The sequence below is a fragment of the Lycorma delicatula genome, chromosome 2 (genome assembly GCF_047948215.1).
Source record: "Lycorma delicatula isolate Av1 chromosome 2, ASM4794821v1, whole genome shotgun sequence".
NCBI classification, from domain to species: domain Eukaryota; kingdom Metazoa; phylum Arthropoda; class Insecta; order Hemiptera; family Fulgoridae; genus Lycorma; species Lycorma delicatula.
In genome coordinates, this window is record NC_134456.1 from 182,572,071 (window position 1) to 182,595,346 (window position 23,276).

The 23,276-nt window shown below is 33.9% G+C and overlaps 1 protein-coding gene across 1 annotated transcript in view; it reads left to right on the top strand.

The window, feature by feature from the left end:
* Positions 1-23,276, top strand: part of dysc (whirlin protein dyschronic) — an 857,123-nt gene that overhangs the window by 599,809 nt on the left and 234,038 nt on the right. The window contains exons 13-14 of the mRNA XM_075357689.1: positions 10,689-10,831; positions 22,784-22,859. Of these exons, the coding sequence (XP_075213804.1) occupies positions 10,689-10,831; positions 22,784-22,859 (219 nt within the window). The remainder of the gene's footprint in view (positions 1-10,688; positions 10,832-22,783; positions 22,860-23,276) is intronic.

Here is a 23,276-nt window from a genome sequence, read left to right on the forward strand (position 1 = left end):
GTAACAACATTTTTTAAAATGAAACAACTCCAATTTTTTTTTTTAATTTTTTGAGACGAGGTCAGTTTTAATTTTTTTCCTACATTTAATGCTTTTATTTTTCAATTATATTTATTTTCAACTTTGCATGTGTTTTTCATTTTAAAACTAATTATTTTGAATTAATTAAAATGTTAAAGTAAAAAGTTTTAGTTCAATTTAATTATATTTACTGTATTCTTACTTCATAAATTACCTTAAACGACTTCATAATATTTTTTTTATTACTATGAAAAGTTTTTATTTTGATTTAACATATTTTTTTTATAATTATTTTACATTTAGAGTTGGTCTATAACAAAAATGAAAAAATAATTTAATTAAGTTTAACTTTATTTAAATATTACAACAAATTAGATTAAAGTTTGGCCTTAATTCCGGTGGGGAGGGGTTGTAATATTTAATAATACATAAGTAAAAGCTCTAACCTTGTAAATTTAAAAAAAAAAAAAATCTTGACAATGATACTGCTGAACTTTCCCAGCGTTGGTACGTTTCAGAAAATTAAATCATTCCCTTAGATATAAGCTTTAAAATTATTATACTAACGATCTCACGTATTTTGTTTATTTATTCATATAGAATAAAAATAAATTAATTCTGATTTTATAACGGTTCATAAAAGCAGATGGAAATTTAAACAAACTCAATCCCGTGCTCAGTCATGAGGTATGTTGTTAAAACAAAATTAATGACAGCATTTTGAAATATTTTCCAGAACAAATTATTTTTTTTAAACGTACTTTTTATGGAATGGAATGGAATGCAAAGTTGGCAGGAGTCTATTACTCCCTACTTTATCGCAGAACCTGGACAGAGTCCCTTGCTGCTGGATCTTTCTAATCGGGCTTGTTTTTAAAAGGGTTATTTTTTTTAATCTCGGATCTAATTTTTCAAGTTTTGTCTATTATTATTTTAGTGAATTTAAGACGGATTTAATTGCATTCCAATCCGTTGTTAAACCAGCGTTATCGAACCCATTTCATGGGCCGACCGCGGAAGGCTAGGCTTATAAAGCCTGTCCTCCCGACGTAATTCCCCTTCAGACCGTCCACTGAAGTCCTTTCGGTGCTAACTCTTTAATAGGCTAGCAGGAATACGCCACAACGGGGCACTAGCTATAAGGAGGGAGCAATGTGTCCCCTTTTCCGGAGGAGTCGCAATTGCTGGATTATTTTATCTTACTGTAAGTTTAACTTACAGATGGTGATACCTATTCGCGATCGCGGTTTTGGGGCGGCGATTTTCTGGAAAGAAGTAAACAGTAATTATTCTCTCCACGTAATTATTAACCTTCAGACACGCGTGTGTCTGAGAAGGGGTTGGGGGGACCGCGTGGCCGCAGTGAAGAAACCATTTGTTTTTGTGGTGGCTGTTGGCATCTGCAACAAAAGAAGCAGAACACACACACGAGAGAAAAAAAAAAAAAAAATTATTTTTACTTTCCTTTCGACTGGCAGGATGAGACGGCACAACGCGTCGTTCCACATCCACGTTTCTCCCGTTTCTGAAACAAGAGAAACAGAACAAAACACACGCGAGAAAAAAAAAAAAAAAAAAAAAAAAAAAAAAAAAAAAAATTTTTTAGACCGCGTTTTTGTTTTGTGCGCGACTTACCGTATTTGAAGTCTTCAAACTATATAACTCGCGAAAAAACTATTCACTCGCGACCCCGGAAACGCGTCTGACGCACTATTCCGTTTATGGCTCATGCGATATGGAGGCCCCTAAGCCTGGTTTGTCGATTTTCGGCTACCGCACCGCACCATCACGGTGGTTCGTCCAGTACGGCGTGAGGCCGCTTCCTTACAACTGTCGGAGTTGGGTCCTCTCTGCAGATGTCCCGAAGATGACTGTGTTCGGACACAGCCGCTCTCCCGAACAGTCTGCGCGCCTGCGCCACCCCCACCTCGGACACGGATTGAAATCTCGCATCAGATCGGAGAGTGGCGTTCCTGACGAACCACGGAGCTCCAAAGATCGTCCGCAACGCGATGTTTTGGACGGCCTCGATCTTCTTTTGAAGCGAGGAGCTCAACATTGCCCCCCATGCCGGGTAAGCATATGTTAGAATCGGCAGTACGTACAGCCGAAAAATGAGAAGCTTAGTTGCCAGTGGGTATGGGCTGGCACTGTTCAGCACTGGGTATAGTGAGGCTCTGGCGGCCTTAGCCCTCCGGGTCGCATAATTTACATGTTCGCCGAAGGTAAGCCGCCTGTCCAACACCACCCCCAGGTACTTAACTGTTTTCTCAAAAGGGATTTTCTCCCCTGAGATTTCCAGCTCACTGGTCGGTTTTCGTGTCTTGCATGTGAACATCACGGCCACCGATTTTTCACCGTTGACCCTGATTCTCCACATGTCGAGCCACGGTTCCACTAAGTCCAGCTGCCTTTGGAGCCTCCGGACCGCGTAATCCACATTTGCGGATTCGTAGAAATATGCCGTGTCGTCTGCGTAAAGGGCCGTTTTGACCCCTTCCGACAGCGGCATATCGTTCACGTACAAAGTGTACAAGAACGGGGAAAGTACTGCTCCTTGGGGAACCCCAGCGGCTATTTCTCTGGTGGAGGAAATCGTTTCCCCTACGCGCACGACAAAATGTCGGTCTAGCAGGTATGACCGCATCAGTCTGACATAGCGGTAGGGGATCGCCGATCGCGCTAGCTTATAAAGCAGCCCGCTATGCCAAACTTTGTCAAAGGCCTTGGCCACATCCAGAAAAACGGCTGCAGTCACCCGTTTCCTGTTCAGGCCTCCGACAAGGTCGTCTATTATTTTTACCAGTTGGAGGGTGGTTGAGTGACCCTCCCTGAACCCAAATTGCTCGGGCCGCACTTCTCCCTCCATGTATCGCCTCAGTTTTTCGAGAAAAATCCTCTCGAACAACTTAGACAATACCGGTAACAGGGAGATTGGCCTATAATTCCGTGGGAAAAGTAAACTTTTCCCCGGTTTGGGTAAACATACGACTTTGGCCGTTTTCCAACAATTCGGGAAATATCCAACGTACAAAATGGACGTGAATATCACCGAAATTGCTGTAATCACGGAGGCCGGTATGTTCCGGAATGCACGGGCGCTGATCCCGTCGACACCCGGGGCCTTGTCGGGGCTTGTGGCCTTAATGGCTGCGGAAACTTCCGCTTCAGTGACTTGGTCAATCTCTAGAGGGGCGTCCTCCACCTGTGAGAAATAATCTACAAGAAAGGATTCCACCTCGGTTGTGTGCTCGTCGTTCGGGGAGGGAGGGGGGTTTGGAGTGAACTGCTCCTCCAAGGTATCGGCGAATACCTCGGCCCTCTCCGCCTCCGAGTATGCAAGAAAACCTCGCTGCCCCACAACCGGATGGCGAGGCTTCTTCCCTTCTCGCAGTCTCCTGTTCAACCTGAACACCGAGGAGATGTCGTCAGAGACCGAGGCGAGGTATTCGTTCCACGAATCCTCTCGATGGCTTGTCAGCAGTTGTTTTACCCTGTCCGTTTGATTATAAAAGACCCGCTTATCAGCGGGGGACAAGGTGATTCGATATCTCCTCCTCAGTCGTCGTTTCTCCGTTATGGCTTCGGAGATATGAGGAGGGAGGTCGTTTCGAACAACTGCTCGAGTTTTGGCCGATGAACTGCCTGCCAGGGCCTCGGTCATTGACGACGTGACGCGCCCCACAGTGTCGTCGATTTCCTCCGGGGTGTTCAGGAGCTCAGGATTTACCGGCCTGTACTCCCGCTGGAGGGTCTCGTAGAACCTTTTCCAGTTGACTGACCTTCGGGGTATAGGCGGGGGATCTCGGCCACCCCCTGCCTGACCTAGTTCCATCAGGACAGGGGAATGGTCCGAGCTGAGGTCTTCTATCGTTTCAATCATGAATGGGAGGGTACCCCCCTTCATGACTGCGATATCCAGCACGTCAGGCCTAGATCTGCCTGAGCGATGCACGAACGTGGGCACCTCAGGGCCTACGACGACCAAGCGGCGGGCTCTCGCCCTTTCGTACAGCAATCTGCCATTCGGATTTGTCAGAATGCTGTTCCATGACACGTGTTTGGCATTGAGGTCGCCCATGAGTATCACGGGCCCATCCCAATTTTCCAGCACGGCATCCAGATCTGCGCCGGTTACCGCGTCGTTCGGCTTGCTATAAGCCGAAACCAGCCGATACACCGTGCCCAGATGCTCCACATGCACACACGTTTGCTCCATCACGTTTGTATGAAGAACAACGCGCGTATGCATGTGGCGTCTGTGGACTAAAACCGCAGTTCCACCAGAGGTGCGAGATCCGGGTCGAACTGGCCTATCCGTCCTATATGTAAAATAGTTCCGAAGGGTCAGTTGCTTGTTTGGGTTCAAGCACGTCTCAGACAACAGTATCACGTCTATCAGTAGATCCTCGGCCAGACGGCATAGTTCCTCCGTCCGGCCTACTACTGAGTTGGCGTTCCACTGCAAGAGTCTGAGGGTGGGCCTAACCATACCTGGACAGTACAGCCATGAGGCACTCTATTAAGGACTGAATACAGTCCTTGAGAGATTTTGCCTGGAGCAGGCGTGGCAAAACCATCATGATATGTGGCAGGATATCCTTCACTGTCATCTGCGACAGGAAGTCCATGCCAGTGGTCTCCAACGGGGTAGCCGGTTTCGGATTGCCGCTGGAGGTGCCTTTTGGCGTGGCCGCCCTTTTGGTGGGGCGCGGGGCCACAGGGGCCGCGGTGTTTTTAACAGCCTGCTTGGCCTTCCCAGCCGGAGCAGGCTTGGCCTTCCCAGCCGGAGCAGGCTTTGCCTTTCCCGTCGAGGAAGGCTTGGCCTTCTTCGCCGGGGCCGGCTTTGTCGCCGCCTTTTGTTTCACCACCTTCTTGGTGGTCACCGCCGGTTTTGGCTTGGCGGGTGTTGGGGAGGGTACCTCCCCTTTTTTCACTACCGCCTTGGCCACAGGTGCCGGCACCTCCGGTTTGGGGGCTGATTTTCCCCCACCGGCAACACGGGCCCAGCTGCGGCCGTCAACAGTCGCGGGCTTTTTAATGCCCTTGACCTTATTGACTTGCTCCTTATAATAGGGGCAACCCCGGTAATTAGCCGGATGAGACCCCTTGCAGTTAACGCATGAGGCTGGTTCCTCACGCGGCTTAACGCATGTGGCAGTGTCGTGGTCCCCACCACACTTGACACATTGCTGGGCCCTCTGGCAGTAATTGGACGAGTGTCCAAATTTCTGGCATCTGTGGCACTGGGGTGGCCCCCCTCGTGACACAAACGCAGTCACTGCGACCTTGCAGTAAAAAATACTGCCAAGGTCATAAATGGTCCGGGCCGAAGGGGTCCTCTTAAGGGCCACTAGGCAGGTCGGGGTTTCCCGACCGTCCCTTGTGAGGAGCTTCTTAACCGAAACCACCTCATAGCCAAGGGAGGTCAGTTCCTCCCTTACTTCCTCCGGGGCAGCCCCATAGGGGATTCCCCGTATAACCACCTTCAGCTCCCTGTCCTTCGGGAGCTGAAAGGAGTGAAAGGCGATTCCCTTCGAGTGCAGAAAACTCTGCACCGCCCGGTAATCCGCCTCGCTGCCCAGCTGCAGCCTTATCGAGAGCCCGGTGCTTTTAGCCACCAGGCGCCCCCCGATCCGCGACTTAATGTCGCGCGCTAATGCTGGCCACTCCTTCGGGCAGTCCAGCATTATTGGCGGGATTTTCTCCCGCCTGACGGTAGCAGGCTGTGATGGGGCCCCATCATCAGCCTGCGGGTTGGCGGCTGCTGCAGCCTTGCTGCAGCCCGCTACGGGCTCCATCTCCATAGGAGGCGCGGAGTCCCGGCGTTTCTGGCGCTTCCTAGCGCCAGACCCGCTTTCCTCTCCACCGACGGACAGTTCCGGGGTGGGAGAACGGGGTGGGGCAGGCCTTACTTTTCCTTCCATTGAGGAAAAATAAAGAATAAAATTTAAAAATTAAACTTAATTAAACACTTCTTAATGTACACTTGCTGCAAAATAAAATCACTGACAAGAAAAATCAAAACAAGATATAACCTATAGACCTAAACAGGTACAGATTATATCAAACAATTTAAAATAAAATTATTTTTAAATCAGCACAATAGTCCTATAATAATAGGCCATTAACTTAATGTGTTCGTAATGACTACAAGAGTTCACTTTACATTATTATAGAAATTTGAATAGAATAGAAATAAAATTAAGAAAAGGATTATCCTTTTCTTAATGTAACTGGCCTGTAATCCAGGTAGCTGGCCGCCCGGCTGATGTCCTAGCAGACCCTTCTCACATTGTCTGGCGACGCAGGTAGAAGAACTGTTGAACACCTGGCAGGACTGGTTACAACTCACAATCACAGAGCACAATAAGACACAACCTTTCACTACAAGAGCCAAGGATGGAATCCCGTACTTTTTAGGACTAGAGCCTGTTATACTACGAAACTCTGACAAGATTTAAGATTATTCACACTCTGATAAGAAGTTATTTGAAAAAAATAATTTTTAACAAATTTTAGTCGATCGTTTGAAATTATTGAGGTTGCATTAGTCCCCCAATCGACTAATGATTATGAAAAATCGGTCTTTCACTGATAATCCGTCATTAAAGAATAATAATAATATAATATTTCACATTAATAGATTGAAATATTTAAAATTTTAAATAGTTATAAACCCCTAAGTATATACTGTATACTACCTCTAAGTATATAATAAATATTGACAACACCATATTTAGTTACAATCAGAAAACTTAATATTTTTAAACCCTTTATGGAAAAGCTATCGGTAAATATGTTTCATTTACGTGTATCCGCGAAAGAATGCTTGTTTACTGCGGTACTAGCGATAAGGCTATCCAGCATGTTTGAATAGAAAGCCCTCATAAAAACAAATTGAACGGCAGAAAAAGTGTTAGATATTTAAATAGCGAGAAACCTTCCTAAAGAAATAAAAATTAATTTCCAGAAAAGAGAACATACACGGAAAAGAACTCAATTTCTGGTTGTTAAACACACACTCTATATAGCAGTCAGAGTTGTAACTATATAAAGATTTTTTAAACTGTAAAAATCAAGCATTGCTTCGTTTATTAAACTTTATGAAAGATTTTTCAGTATTATTATTTCTGAATATGATGATGACAAAACAATTCGTGAAAATTTTAGTTAATTTCATCCTCTTAAAAAAAATCCTCCTCGATACCTTCCCAAACCTTCGTCTAACCTTTCCAAAACATCATAAAAATTTAAAAAAATTAACTTTATTGTTTTTTGATTGAGGTGAGCGGCTTGATGATGTTGACAATTATAGAAGTTTGAAAAAATATAGAAAGGTCTTTTTAGCTATATTTTCTTTGTGACAATTTTTCTAATATACACGAGTATGTCTTTGTTTTTCTGTATAAAAAGTTTTACAGTACATATATAATTTACGACAAATTTTATCTCAAAACTCCCTTATTCTTTGCATTCATACTGTGTATTCCTCAACAATAAGCTGTTTATAGTAGGACTAAATCGTATGTGTTGGTTAACTCTTGGATAAATCATGCCACTTATTAAATTGTAAAAATGTCTTGTATAATTCTGAAGTAATTTTATTACAAATTAAAGTCATTAAATAAAAATTATGGAATTACTTTTATCTACATTCTACTTGCAGACTACTTTTTTTCAGAGAATCTTATAAGGAATAAATAACTAAAACAAAACTAAAGATTTTGTTTAAAAAATGCTTAAGCCTGGAATTTCAGTAAAAACTTTTTAATATATTTTAGGGGAAAAACTACTTTACTCTTTGTTTACTATTTCATGATATTATTTTTAGAAATTTCTTTTTCTTTAAGTTAAAAATGACCCATGAGTGAAGTTTACAACAATTCCATTCTTTTACAAAATACAACCCATCAGCATCTCCCAATCATCATGTGCATGAGTTTTTATTTTTAGTTTTTATTTAATAAAATCAATGACCTTAATACACAAAATACCACAGATCAAAATTGATGGTTGTATTTTAAACCATTATTCAAAAATAAGGGTAGGGAAATAGAAGCCAGTAGACTTACATTCACGAATATAATTTTTACACAATTAATTACCTAGATTATGTAGTATTTTTGAGCACGGGTACTTAATAATTTTTAAAAGAGACAAAATTATAAAAAAAGAAGGTATTCTTTGATGATTAATATTTTTTACTGCTGTTACAGTACATGATGGCTGTATAAAATAAAAATTTTATTATACGATAAATTTTATTGTACGATATTATCGTATAAAGCAAGATTTTTTTGAGATTTGACTTAGATTAATTTTATGATGTAACTATCCTTATTTTTGAGTTCCTAAAGAAATTTTTATTTCTCATTTGATTTTAAGAGACAAGAATTTAAATAAATCGAATTTTTTAAAAAGGAACGGGCTTGTTTTAAACTGTAGATATTTGAAACTCCTTTACTTTGGCCCTGATTAAAAGATTGTAATTTAAGTTTTATTCATCTGGGTTAAAGCAACATAATCTCGTAATATATATATATATCGAGTACTATTCGCATTATGTATATGACTTATAAATTGGAATTTACTCTTTTCAGCATTCAGCACATCCGTATGGTATAGAAATTGACAAATATTAAATACTGTCTACAGAAAATTAAATTTTTGAATAAAACTTTCGCCTTTACATGATATCTTTAAGATTAAATTTCTTTAAGTCAAACGTAATTTATCAAATTATATTCTTAAAAAATTAGTTCACTTTAACACCGAAATGTGGACTGTTTTTACAAAAATTGAAAATCTTATCTAAAAAAAAAATTGCATTTATCCGCTCACGATGCTTTGTAATAAGAAAAAAAATTAAAATTTAAGTATCCCTAATATTTTCAACTTTTACGGAAAAACTATTTTTTTTTTTTATTCTATAAAGAGGAATCTTCCCTGTATTTCTGAAACTTTTTTTTTTTTTATTTACTCAAAGAGCAAAAAGTTAAATCCCGTGAAATTTTCATGTTAGACAATTTTTTTCGGGTTACCTCTGTAGATAAAATTATCTTGTCAATGTTTCTAATTAATAAAATAGAAATTTAATTTTAAGCCTAATAATAGTTACTAGTTGCTAATTTTATTGTTACCAGGGCAACGATAGGTATAATTTGCCGTTGCGCAAATAACAATTTTTTAGTGCTGTACAGTAAAAATTGTAATTAAAATGTATTAAAATATTTTTTTAAAGTTGTTATAAAAGGGTAAATTTAGTTCAGATTGATTTGTGTTGAATATTTCCAAAATAATTTATTTTTTTTTAATTTCAATCTCTTAGGCATTTTCTTTTTAATCTCTTAGACAATGGGGAAGATGTAAGGCGATTAAAGAAGGTTCATGTGTTTCATCTTGGAACCTAATACTGGTACTCAGGAGGAGGTTCTATTATTCTATGTTCTATTATTCTTTTTATGTTGTGATTTTATTTATAGTATTGGACTTTATTATGATTTCTATTTCACTACTGGCAGGTCTTTATCAACCTTTGATTTACTGTTGATATTTAGAATGTAATTTAGGTGTTTCAATGGAAACTGTTTTATATTATTGTTATTAAAATAATATTATTTACTTATGGTTTCTAATCTACGAAACCGATTATAAATATAATTTGAGATACAAAAAATAATTCAATCGAACTTATTTTGTTTTTTCAAGATTTTTTATTTTTATAATGTATAATTTATATAGCTGTGTTATTTTACAGTTAATGTAAATTTCCGATTTCATAAAATAATAAATGTTTGACGAATGTACGCGATTTAATTAAAATACTTATCAATAGCTAATAATTTTATCTACATTTTGTTTTTCATTACTATACATTATTGAACTCGTTAAAAATAAATGCTTGTATTATAGTCCAGATGTGTAACAAACTAGACGCACTCTCTCACAAGAATGGATGCAGCCGGGTCTCGAATTTATAAACGGGTGCTAGGTATCTTCCGGAATTTCATACGAATAAATCATATAACAGCACTGAATTTAAGCAAAGAATTTACTTCCTTACTGTCGTAGAGTTAGTTACATACACTTATCTATTTAGTTACACTCTGTTAACTACATTAATCCTTATACTGGTATAGTTTGAATATTAAAGAATTTTAGTAATTTTAAATATCTACGGAAGCCGTAGTTATTAAACATATGAATTTATTTTGTTTCAAGGAACTAATTTAATGAAGATAATTCTAATAGATTATTAATAAGACATGTGAAGAATAAACATTGTTATTTCTGATAATCAATTACACAACCTGTTAATTATTTTGTAAGAGATATAATTTAATTTAATATTTATAAGATTTACGCTCTGGTTTCTATACTTAATAAAATTTAGTGTTATAGTTTTGTTTTATTTTACACATTTCATTTTAAAAAAATAAACATGATTTATTTTTTAATATTATTTAAACTTTTTTCATATTTAAAAAAAAAATGTTATTTACATTTTATTAAATTTATTTCAAAAAATTTCGATTACTTCTGAAAATCAAAGATGTGTTCCGTTACTAAAGAAAAAAGAAAGAGTGAAAATTTTTATTTATTTACGTAATTAAAATATTTATTAATTAATAGTGTAGTAGTAAGGGTAACGATTATTTTTTTAGCCTGAATACTATTCTTCAACAAGGCCATGCAAGTTTCCTCCATCCACAGGAGAAGGATTTACTGAACAAGAAGATTTTCGAACACCTAGTGAGGATTCTGGGCTGGGATTAGGACCTGAACCTCCAAATAGTAGAACGTACAGGTGAGTTGTAATCAATAATGTGATATCGTAAATTAAAAGTGTGTATATTATCTGATAGTTATAACGATGTATATTAAGAAAGAAAGAGAGATTTTCCTATCCCTTTTACCGTATTCAAGACGGTTCTTAATGACGAACAGAAAATTAATTTTTATTAAATTGTTCATGAAGAAAAACATTAGACTTTGAATTGTGGATATTTATTGGATTTTTTTTTTACCCATTTTTATTCGGCTAAATCAGCAGAATCTTTAATACATGAACTACTTGTGTATCGACAATCAATTTAATGAATTATATTTATATCCGTACTCACCCACACAAACAGATTCCTGGGAACCTTCTTTTGTTTTAGGAAATAAAGCGAAATGTTTAAATACAGTGGTAAAATTTCGATTTTAAAGTGACCATCCTTTCACAAAAATGTTTAACGTTTTACAATAGTTGCTAACTTGGTAAAAGATATTTTTTCAAAGAAGATTATTTGCATCAGAAATTATCAACAAGGATAGGCAAGTTATTTGAAATGAGATTAATATAAGAATTCGTTTTAGATATACATATATATATGTTGCTTATTAAAGCAAACAGAACACAAAATGTCATGAGCTGAAAACCCTGATTTATAGATTTATCCACGACAAACCGTTGCAATAATCAACTCATTTGAAAGAGTCACAAAAGGGTTGTCGTGAAGTGGCGGATTGAGAAGTGGTTGCTGAAGGTAAAACAAGACACGTAGGAAGAATTACTTATGATCGTTGGCTGTATCTTATAAACACTACTCTCTCTTTCTTTCTCCCTTTCTCTCTAAATGGGGAGAGTGACGGAGAGAGGTAAATAAATATGAATAAAAAAAGTCTTAATCGTATCGTAAAAATTTATTTAAAAACTTACAATGATGCCATCCATACCTTGAATTAAAAGTAATAGATTTGTAACAAGAGATTTATAAATCAGTATGAAGTAGTTCGTCTTCCTGCTTAAATTGTGATCTAACAAGAACTAATGGTAATAATGACATAATATATATATATATATATATATATATATATATATATATATAATAATAATAATAATAATAGGTAAAAATAGGTAATAATAATAATTATTATTATTACTACCACCAAGTTTAATAAGCCTTATATATATATATATATATATATATATATATATATATATATAAAGCATTCTTAAATATAATAATACTTGGATACTTGGAGAAGTTGAAATTTTTCGAAAAATTTCAACGTTTTTACACTTAGCTTGCATTAAAACCAGTAATAATAGTTTTTCCAATTATAAAAACAACGGGGAAAATATGAAAAACGAGAATAATCGCAAAATGTGCAGTCGATAGAGCTCATCCAAATTTCAACATAGGCTTACAAATCATTAAAATCTAATTGACTGTTCAGAACAGGCGGAGTGTTATAAAAACAGTTAATTGGCGGGAATAATGTTTGCTACGGAAACGAATGCCACAAGCTTACGTATTGGCTAATTACCATCGGGTATTGGAATACCACAACAACCTTATTGAATGGTTCTAACTTCATTATACTAATATATTACCTGCTCAGACAATATGATATCATAATATGTTACATACGTCGTCTTTTATGTACGTTAATAGTGGAATGTAAAACAAAAATAAGTTTTGGGGTGGTTTATGTATATATTTATATTCACACATATACATGTATTTCCACAATAAATAAATATAGATAAATAAAAAATTACGCACTTTTTCATCTTATTTTAAACTTTCTTTTTAAATCGTATATGAATGATTAGGTGTGGAAATTTATAGATAATATTTCAAAAGTCGAATTTAACATTCCAACAAAATTTTTCTAGTTAAAATGTTTTCAATCTTTTTTTTTTACAAATCAATGTTAATATTTTTTTAAAGTAAATTATTCTTTTTATTTATTTGTTAGATTTATAAAATAAATAAAAATTGAATAATAAAAACTGGTAATTATATTTCATCAAAAATTATAAATAATTGACTTAACGTGATGTTTTCAAGTTTTCATTTCTATAATCATATTTATAGTGGACGTTATCGAGTTTCATTTATTTATTTATTTATTTTTTTTTCCTTTTAATATAACATGTTGTCAAACTCAGTTTATATCTTACTGAGTGAAACTGTTACTGACATAACAAATTAGATTTATTTCTACTGCTAGTAATTGATCAAAAGCAAAAACCTAGTTACATAGTTGTTCAACAGAAAGACAATCTATTAGGTGTTAACATGTATTTTTATGTTCATAAAAAAGGAACACGTAAATACACTATGCAGTTAGTATAAAATATAATCACATAAACTGTTTGTACACGGATATTTGAGTCGATTTAATAACATTCTTATTTCCAATCATCAAAAGATGATTGCTTTCATTGACACGTTCCTTGAGTTATATACAAATACCAAATTGTCTCATTATTGAATTATTGTTTGTTGAAGATATTTTCCAGTTCAATAAATTATAGACTTTTTTAATATAATGATATATTTTTGTTCTGTAGTAATTTTCTATCAATTACTTCAATTTAGATACGGTTGAGAAAGTAAAATTTCGATCACCGTGTTACTTTTGTTTTCATTGTTGTCTTAATGTCTAATGATGATGGATGTTTTTCTCAACAATCATAAGATTAAATTTATATTTTTACGATAAAATAAAAATAACTTTAGGAAACTTTAAAATGATTTATAAAAATTACTGTAACGGAATTTTAACGTACAGTAACTCTAATTGGGAGATTAAATTGCCAAATTTATAAGTTATTATTTTTTGAACTAAAATAATTGTTCACTTCATTAGTAAAATAACAATCACTTGATAATCTGAAGAATCAATTCATTTTTAATTGATATAATTGAATTCGTTTGTTCAAAATTTGTTTTTCAGTTATCGTTATTAAATATCATTTACGAAAATTGTAATTTGTTTAACGAACTTAAATTTTCCTTGTTAGATTTATTTTTCCTAAATCATTAAAAATATTTCACGGTAACGGTTCTATCATTAAATGTTCAGTTTACCTAATAGCCTAAATAATTCTAATAAATGTTCAAAGATAAAACGGTTTTAAATATAACTATAAATTTTATTGTACATCCATATTTATGTAAATTCCACGTATCTTGGATGAGTTATTTAAAAAAAATGTGCATATAGGTTTAAATAAGTCTTTATATTATTCATCTCAGAAGTGTTTTCATTTTTTTTTTTAGAGTAAATAAATAAATAAATTTTTTTGTTATCCAAACTTACAAATTATTCTGGTTTAGTTGACATCCATCGTCTCCCCCTACGAGTGAGACAGTCTTTATAACCCTTGTTTCTGTACAGAAGGAAAACATTAATTTTTCGAAAATTTAACCATCTTTCTTAGTCTTTCTTATGACCGTGACAAATGTAAAGAACCGTAGGTCAAGAAATGCAAATCAAATTTTTTTTTTTTAGAGTAATGATGTTGACTATACAGTAACTATGGTGAACAGAGTGAAAGTTGTACTTGTAGATCTGGACGTTCATCCCCCACTTTTCTTAGTAAGCTTGCCGTTCGATGCCGTTGGAAAGCTCTTAAAATGTCTATACCATTTTCGTGAATGACTTTTATGTTACGTCATGTAGCCTTCTTTTTAGGTATGATGCTTACATAGTTACTTACGTTCATACTTGTACACATACATTTACAGCAATTCACTAATACATTTTTAACAACAGCAATGTTGGAACTAGATTGGTAATGACAGTTGGACGATAAGTAATTGTGTACAACCAGATAAAACGAAGTATTTATCCAAAAGAGGGCGCAACATTAGTTAAAATTATATAATTCTGGAGAGAGGTAGTCGTAGAGAAATATAAAAGTATATTGTATGTATACCCTAAGATTATATTTTAATCTTATTTATATACATTCACTATCTAAATTACTGGAATAAAAAATAATCTTACCATGTAACATTAAAATTGTTGGAATAATTTTTTTTTATATCTTATCTAAATTATTGGAATAAAAAAAAATCTTGTCATGTAAAATCAATTTGTAATATACAGTGACAAAATATTTCTTAAGCTGGATTCATGATAAATAAATTTTAACTTGTTACATTATTTTATTATGATAAACATTTTGAATTATTTTATCTAGATGCACACACACACACACACACACACACACACACACACACACACACTCATATAAAGGAACGATTTTAAAATAATACAGTAATAAATTCTCTACATTAAAAATACAATAAATCAAATTAAATATAATATGCTTAATGGACAGTTTTTCTAAGAATAATAATAAATATGCTGTATGAAATTAGAAATGACGGAAGAGTATTGAAAAATATTACGTGGAAAACAATTTTTAGTGATCTATTTATTATGAGAAGGTTTTTTTTCGGGCTTGATATCGCCCCAAAAGCTGAAATCGTATGCTTGGGATATGGAAAATGGAATTTGTAGTATATAAAAAATGCCATGTTTGACCGGGATTCGAACCCGGGACCTTCAGATGAAAGGCTTGATGGGGCTTGATATCGCCCCAAAAGCTGAAATCGTATGCTTGGGATGTGGAAAATGGAATTTGTAGTATATAAAAAATGCCATGTCTGACCGGGATTCGAACCCGGGACCTTCAGATGAAAGGCCAAGACACTACCACTCAGCCACGGAATTTATACTCATATCGTCAGATACTGCAAAATTATACAATACTGCCGGGTTTCTCCTTGGCTTTTCCACTTCATAATTGCCACATTTTATTAAAAATTTATCTTTTAAATTTGTTAATAGCGTCCATAATATCGCATGCTTTTGGGAAAATTATTATTCTATTACATAAAGTAGGTTTGGGATCTATCGCTATAAAATTCATTATTTATCTATGAGATATTTCTTAATTTGTTAGGAAATATTTCTGTTTCCGGTTACACTTGCTGATTTTATTTAAGATTTCGTTTATTACTGTTTATTTACTTTTGTTCTACAGATTAATATTATTTTATTTTAAAAAAAAACTTTTTTAATTATTTATTTTATTTTAATATTTTTTTTATTTACTCTCGAGAAAAATACTAATTGTGTAAGAAATATATAGCTATATCCTAGATTTCTTAGAAAAATCTTTATTTTTTTTTCTTCCGGGCCGGATCCTGCAGTTAAGTATTACACAGCCCAGTGAATTTCCTTTACTCTAACGGGCCTCCTCGTCTTGGCCCGCCGGTCGGATCTCACTTTAACCCTCAGCAATAAAGAAAAATAAAACGTATTTATTTATCACGTTTTAAAATTAATCTAATGTTGTTTTAAAACATATACTACAGACAAAGGCTTATTGCTCCGGTTTCATTGTAATTTTCAATAACATTGTATTTACCACCAATATAAGAAAGGTTGCTGAAACATTCACAATAATTTAAAGAAATGTTCATTTTTCCTCCCCATAAATCAACAGAAAGAGAGTCAAATATTGTTGAATTTTCTTAGGAATCTTTTTTTATAGAACTGAAATTTTACCCTTTTTTGTAGCACTAAAGATGAGAATGATTAATACCATTATTTTTAATTTGTATTATTTTTTTTAATTACCTTGTGTTTCTAAAAAAACCTGTCAAGATAATAGGTTTTTAATAAACCTGTTGTTAAATTAAATAAAACGTAAAATCAATCCTGTCAAAGATATTTTGCTTTGATGAAGTTTCATAAACACTTCTAATCATATAATTCTGGGCTGCTTAGTGAAAAAATTACTAATTTTTTCAAAATTTATCCCATCTTCATAACTGATAAGTTGAAAACTATTTCCACCTTGGTATCACCTCATTCAAAAAATAATTATTTTCAAGAATTTTATCTCCAAAATAAAATTTCACTTAAAAATATTACTATAGATACAATCAATAAATTTTTATAAAATAAATTAATCATAATGGGATGAAGAGCCTAATTTAGCGGTTTTGTTTACGTGAGATCCCGTACAGAGTACTGTATGCGCAGTGAAAATAGACTAGTAATGATATTCCAGTATTTATTACCCATTTATTATTGGTGTTCTAGTCTGTGTTTATTGTGTTTGGTGTTTATTGTTTAATTATGTATGATCATGTAGTTATATTTAAGTTGCTAATGATTATTATCGTTGATAGGACTATAAATAAACGATGGAAAAAAAATGAGGAATGATTTTATATTAATTTCAATTAAACTTCTTTTTTCATTAATTTTTTTTTCATTAAGCATTTATATAAATTTTTAATAAAGAAAATCGTTTAGCCTAAATAATATTTGCGCTAATTATTATACTGTCAAGTAATTAAGATGTAGTTACTAATAAATTAATCCATATATTCTAAACATTTTTTAAATAGTATTATATTTATTATATTTTAAATAGGATTAATATTTTTTAAATAGGAAATAAATTTCCTATAACCTATTGTTTCCCACTTGAAGGAGTGAACTATTTTACTGTTCTAAACAATCTGCCAATTTTGCTTGCTATAAGGCGTTGAAAATAGTTTTGCCATTTTTGTGACATATAATCTTGCCATTTAGTGATATATAATTTTAGGTCGCCTACAATAGCTAATAGTTATTACATGTAAAATATCATATAACATAATTGCTGGTACACACGATAACTTGCTTATGGTATTCCTAAGTAGTTAAGAATTTAATAGATGTTTTCTGATGGTATATCTTGTATTAAATCATGTCAGTAGTTCATTTGTGTCAAAGGTACTTGATGTAAGCTTTTAATTGTATTGTATCTTATTTTTTTTAAGACATCATTTGTTAATGCTTATTCCAGTCACTATAAAAAAAGTATATATATTACTATGTTACTTAAATAGATAATTGTTAATGTAGTATTTACGTAATTAGAGTTCATTTTCTTCTTTTTTTTGGCTGAATTTCTTTATTTACTTACATTCAGCTTCTACAATGACGCTATAAGTAAGTCGTATGACTGACCATCACTTAAAAGAGCACTACCTAGTGATAATCCTCAAGTAATACAAAAATAATTGTATAACATAACAAACAATAGTACAGCTAAATAACAACATGTGATAGTGCCTTTGAATGTCCAGTCAACATTAACCTTCAAACAACAAAATAAATAACAACTTTAAATACAACAGTAAACGAAATAGTAACTTTGAAACAACCAAGAAATAATAAACGTGAGCAACAAGCCGACAAATCGGATCATCATAACGGGCCATCAACAAGTAGCCGGCTACATCAAGTAACGGCTACATCACATGTAGCCGTTTTAGCCTCCTAACGTCCTCGCTGTTGTCTAGCAGATTCAAAGCGAGATGATTAATATGATCATTCAACCTGGACATATACATTGAAACTAGATGTCCAATTTTCTCTCAAACGTATGGAATGACCACGTAATCGTGGATTTCAACATTCCTCACGAACTACTGCGCGTGGGTTATGTTCCGTAAAAGTTTGTTCTGAAACCGATGAATGACCTCCACGTTGCTGTTACTGGCCGTTCCCCAGAGTTCAATCCCGTACACCCATATTGGTTTCAAGAGAGTCTTGTAGAGGAGAACCTTGTTAACCAAAGAAAGTTGTGATCTCTTACACAACATCCAGTACATCTTCTTAAGCTTAATTTCAAGCAACTTCCTGTTCTCCCTAACATATTCCCTCCACGTCAAACGGCGATCAAGGTAAAAGCTCAGGTACTGTAACGTGCTGACTTGAGGTATCCTGACACCGTTTTACTGAATCGCAGGGCAATCATTCATTCTCATCGTGAACGTCACGTGGATGGACTCTGCCGAATTAACCTTTATCCTCCACGTACGCAACCAAACGCTGATGGCATCCATTGCAGATTGAAATTTCTCCGAGGCAGTAGCCGGGCTATCGTCAACTGCCAAGATCGCCGTGTCATCCGTGTACAACGCAATCGTGACATTGGCTGGAGTAGGCAGGTCAGAAGTGTGGGTCAGCAACAGAACTGGTCTGAGAACTGAGCCCTACGGAACCCCCGAGTTGTTATCGAAAAATGCCGACAACTCTTGATTGTAATTAACACGTAACTACCTGCGTAGAATTGCAAAGTACGGTTGTGGTAGGCGCGATTTCAGTTAGAAAAGAAAACCTTTATCCAAACTTTGTCGAAAGCTTGCTGTATGTCCAAAAAGGCCGCCGAACAATACTGTTTCTCTAGGGCTAGATCGTACAATTTGCCTCTCAGACTCTCGGACCTCGCAGGAGCGTGGTTCGAAGCATAACTCATTCTCTTCTTCTCATATCTTTCAAGGATTTCCTTATAGATCCTGCAACCTTTATAATTTGCAGGATGATCTCATGGCATAAAGCACAAATTGCATGTGTGCCCCAATCACCGACAATCGGAGAAATCGAAATCACCAACCGGAGAAATCACCATTGGAAATCGAAGATTTACCTTCTGGCAATCGGTGGTCCTGTGTCCCCGTGCACACTTCACACAACGATACTGTCTCATGCAATTATTTTTAGTGTGACCGTACTGTTGACACCTCATAAACTGCACCAACCCTGGAGTTCTCTTTGGTGTTTCAAACCTAACGCAACAGTTTGCGATGTACTTTGTCTCGAACACCTCCTTATCATTATCCTTAAGTTCTAGATTTACAATAAAAGTCGCCAACGGCTTCTTATTCGGTAGTGTGCGTTTACGACACTTTGAACTTTGTGCCCCTTATTCTTAATTTCCTAGAATATAACTGCACCTGGATCGAACAGCGAAGATTCTTAATCACCACCTGAAACGCCCTCTCATCATGCCTCGTGAAGGTGTGTCCTATCAGGTTATTTTTGCGAACAAGACGATTTTTTTTTTTAGCTCTCAATATTCTTCAACAGCAGCCAAAGTTGTTTACTGTTTATTTTTCTCACGGTGTATTCCGCCTTGTTCACCACCGTTTCCGACAACTCATACAGCTTCATGATATCCAAAATACCATACAATATTATCGGAGGCGGCTTAATCTCTTCCTTTTGTGGAGCAGAACCGTCAGCCTCCTCCATCGACAAACGATCAAATCTATTTCAGAGAGGTATGTCAATCCCAGGAGTCGTGTTAGCCATCGGAAATGTGCGTAAAACCGGTACCGTTTGCCATGACGGAGAGACTGGAAACGAGTCCGTAATATCCGAATCATTGCTATTAACCGAAAAACCGCTCATATTTTCAACAATCTCATCCCTTATTAATTTCCTCCGCGACGACTTCCGTTGATCTCGGTTGGAGTAATTGAATTGGCCACATTTTTTATTCACCTGCATGTTGTTTACGCCTCGCACCTGCCGTTCGCTGAATGGTTGCTATGTGGAACAGCCGGAAACTGGTCCGTAGCAGCGCCGCGACCGCTAGTTTATGTAGCCTGGCCTAGGCCTATAACTAAAAATAACTGAAAAAAACTTGTAAATAAAGAAAAACACAAACCTGAGGGAAAAAAATACTTAACACAACTAATGATAGATAATTTTTATAAATAGTTAGCATAGACTTTCGTCATAGTTTTAGACATCAAGACTTTCCGTACACTTTCAATTTCATCAATTAATTACTCTATATGACGTTCTTTTTAATATAAACATTTCAAATAACACTAATATTACTTTTAATTACGGCAATAAGAAAAAGCTACCAATTTAAAATTAATTTCTCTAGATTTTTGTCTTTATGTTTTTGATGACCTTAATACAAAACATTTTATAGCCTTAGTTACAAAATTCTGTTGGTACGTCTCCTGTGTTGGCCTCTACTTTGAAGTTTATCTTATAAACTGTTTTTTTCTAAAATCATTAAATTTTGCTTAATATCTTGAGTATAAGAGAATTTTATTCGACTTTAAAAAAGTCGGATGATAGGACAGATACGTACTGATAGGATTCTATATTTTAAATGAGCTATATTTTAGATTATTGTAATTGTGGGTAATTATTAGCTTTACAAAAACGGTATTATGAGCAATACCACTGGAAATATCAGTACTTAATAAAAAAATAAACCAGAAAGATATACTCTCATTTTTCTAAAAATCGTTTTTTTTGTGTCTAATATTTTCAGCTTATCGAGTTCAAATTGGTCACATGGCAATATCTTTCAATTCTTATTGGAGAAAATATTGTACCACTTCTCTATCCCGAAAAAATATTTCTCTTATATATTTTTTACTATTTTACTCTATTGAAATATATATATTTATATATTTTTTTTAAATAATTTTTTTTTAACAACCAGAAATATTGCTATATATTTCTTTAGGCAGAGTTAGCATAAGGTTTAAAAAGTGTGTATATGGCAAAGAGGGACGTGAAATACCTAGTTTTATAGCGTTTGTTTAACCCTCCCTCTCAAGAATAACCTTCGATATTCTTAATCGAGTGGAAAATAAATTCATTAGATATATTATACACATGATTTATTGGAAAATATTTTCACCAAACTTTACGATAATCTCTTCCGTTTCTATAGGTTACTTTCCTCTACTAAACATATGGTGTTTATCACTTGCTATACATATTTTTATGGTAATGTAGCGGTAAAGCATCGTCTTTCTAATTAAAGGATTTTTCTATTATCTTCACCTCAGACCGTTTTAAATCTATAGCTTAATGTAGGATTTTTTTGTCAAACCATATGTAATGAACTTAACTCTATTTGATTGGTATTAACTGGTCGGCTAAAGTGAAGTTACATTAGCTAGTTGCAGCGATATTTTGGTTACCATAGTAGATTTTGAAAGTGCTAGTTGTCTCTCGCACCATCTTTTATGGCATCTACGCGTATCTATTGCCTAGTGCAGAGTAAATGTTGGAAAAGAAACTTAACTACTCACAAACGCCATAGCTTATTTAATTATACGTTCGTTAAATTAATAAAACTAACAGTATTATTATTATCCTAGAAACTGCAAATTTTTTTTCTTAGATACGATGAAAACCAAGAAAACGAAACTGAGTATTTTTCAAGCCTTAATGAATATAAAAAAAATCATACCTTAAACTTGAAAAACTAATATAGTAAATTTTTTGTACTTCATTATTTTTCAAGTTCAATTAATAATTTGGATGGACTGTGCAATCTGTGGTACTTAACAAATCCGTTTGGGTTGAGAAAAGAAAACTTTCTCAGATTTTTTTTTGGTTTATTTTAAAAATACAAGTAAATAAGTCTAAAAATCCTTTAAAGAGTGGCGAGTTTTCATAAATATAAGGTGTTTTTGCTACTACATCCTGCATCCTCAATATAAATTTAACGTTTCTTTAGTCTTATCTTGTTTTATTGTTTATCTTCTGTAACCCCCTGTTTAAAGAATTCACTAATTTCATATTGTGTAAGACTCGATTGTTAGAAGTTATACAGCAAACTTCTCTCATCTCTAATTCCTGTTAAAATGATCTCTTTTTGCAACAAAATATTTTACAACTTTTATTCTTGGTATGTCTTTTCTTTTAATTTTCCTTTATCGCGCTTTCATAAATTTCTTCATTGCAAGTTAATATTACATATTAATCTTCTACATGCCAAATAAAAAACCAAGAAACTATTACTATTATTATTTTTATTTATTTTGTTTACTAGTATTTTGTATTAAATATGAGTAACATATACAACAACAAAAAAATCACAATCTACTTCTTTACTTTAAAATACTAACAAAATTTAATTTTTTAAATAAATTATTATACTACATATATTTTTTTTATAAATTTAAGAAAAAATTACATAGTAATTCTTTGGTTTATTATTTTTTTTAATTTTCTACGCTGATTTGTTTAAAAAAATAATTACAATTTTTTTAAAAATAAATTCTAATATTATCTGTGTATTTTTATAAATTTATGATAAAATTACATGCTAATTTTTTGGTTTCTTTTTGTTTAACAGCAGAGGATGGTTTCCAGGACCAGCACATAAGCATACATCTGATTTAGCGCTATCTGGTGATGAAGATTTTCATCAGGTGGGATTTGAAAACACTATTCGAAGAATTATTTGAATTTTCAACGTCTATGATAGAAACATTTTAGTAATAGCGAATACATCTGTTTAATACTCCTACATCGAATAAAACAGTATTTATAAATGCTATTCATGTTTTATTTAGTAGATATACTAAATCAATATTTTTTTTTGTTATATTTTAGAATCAATTCAGGTATGATTTAACTTTAAATTAATTTTGGAATATTTTTAAGATAAAATTGTTGAAATTAATTTATTTTAAATTATAATAAAATTGAGTTCTTTTTAGCCAAAGATAAATTAGTTAATCAAAAATAGGGACCACAGTTTTATACATATAAAAGTTTTGAGAATTATTCCGTAAATTACGTTATAATTAAATAATTAAAAATAGAACTATGTAAGATGTTATGAA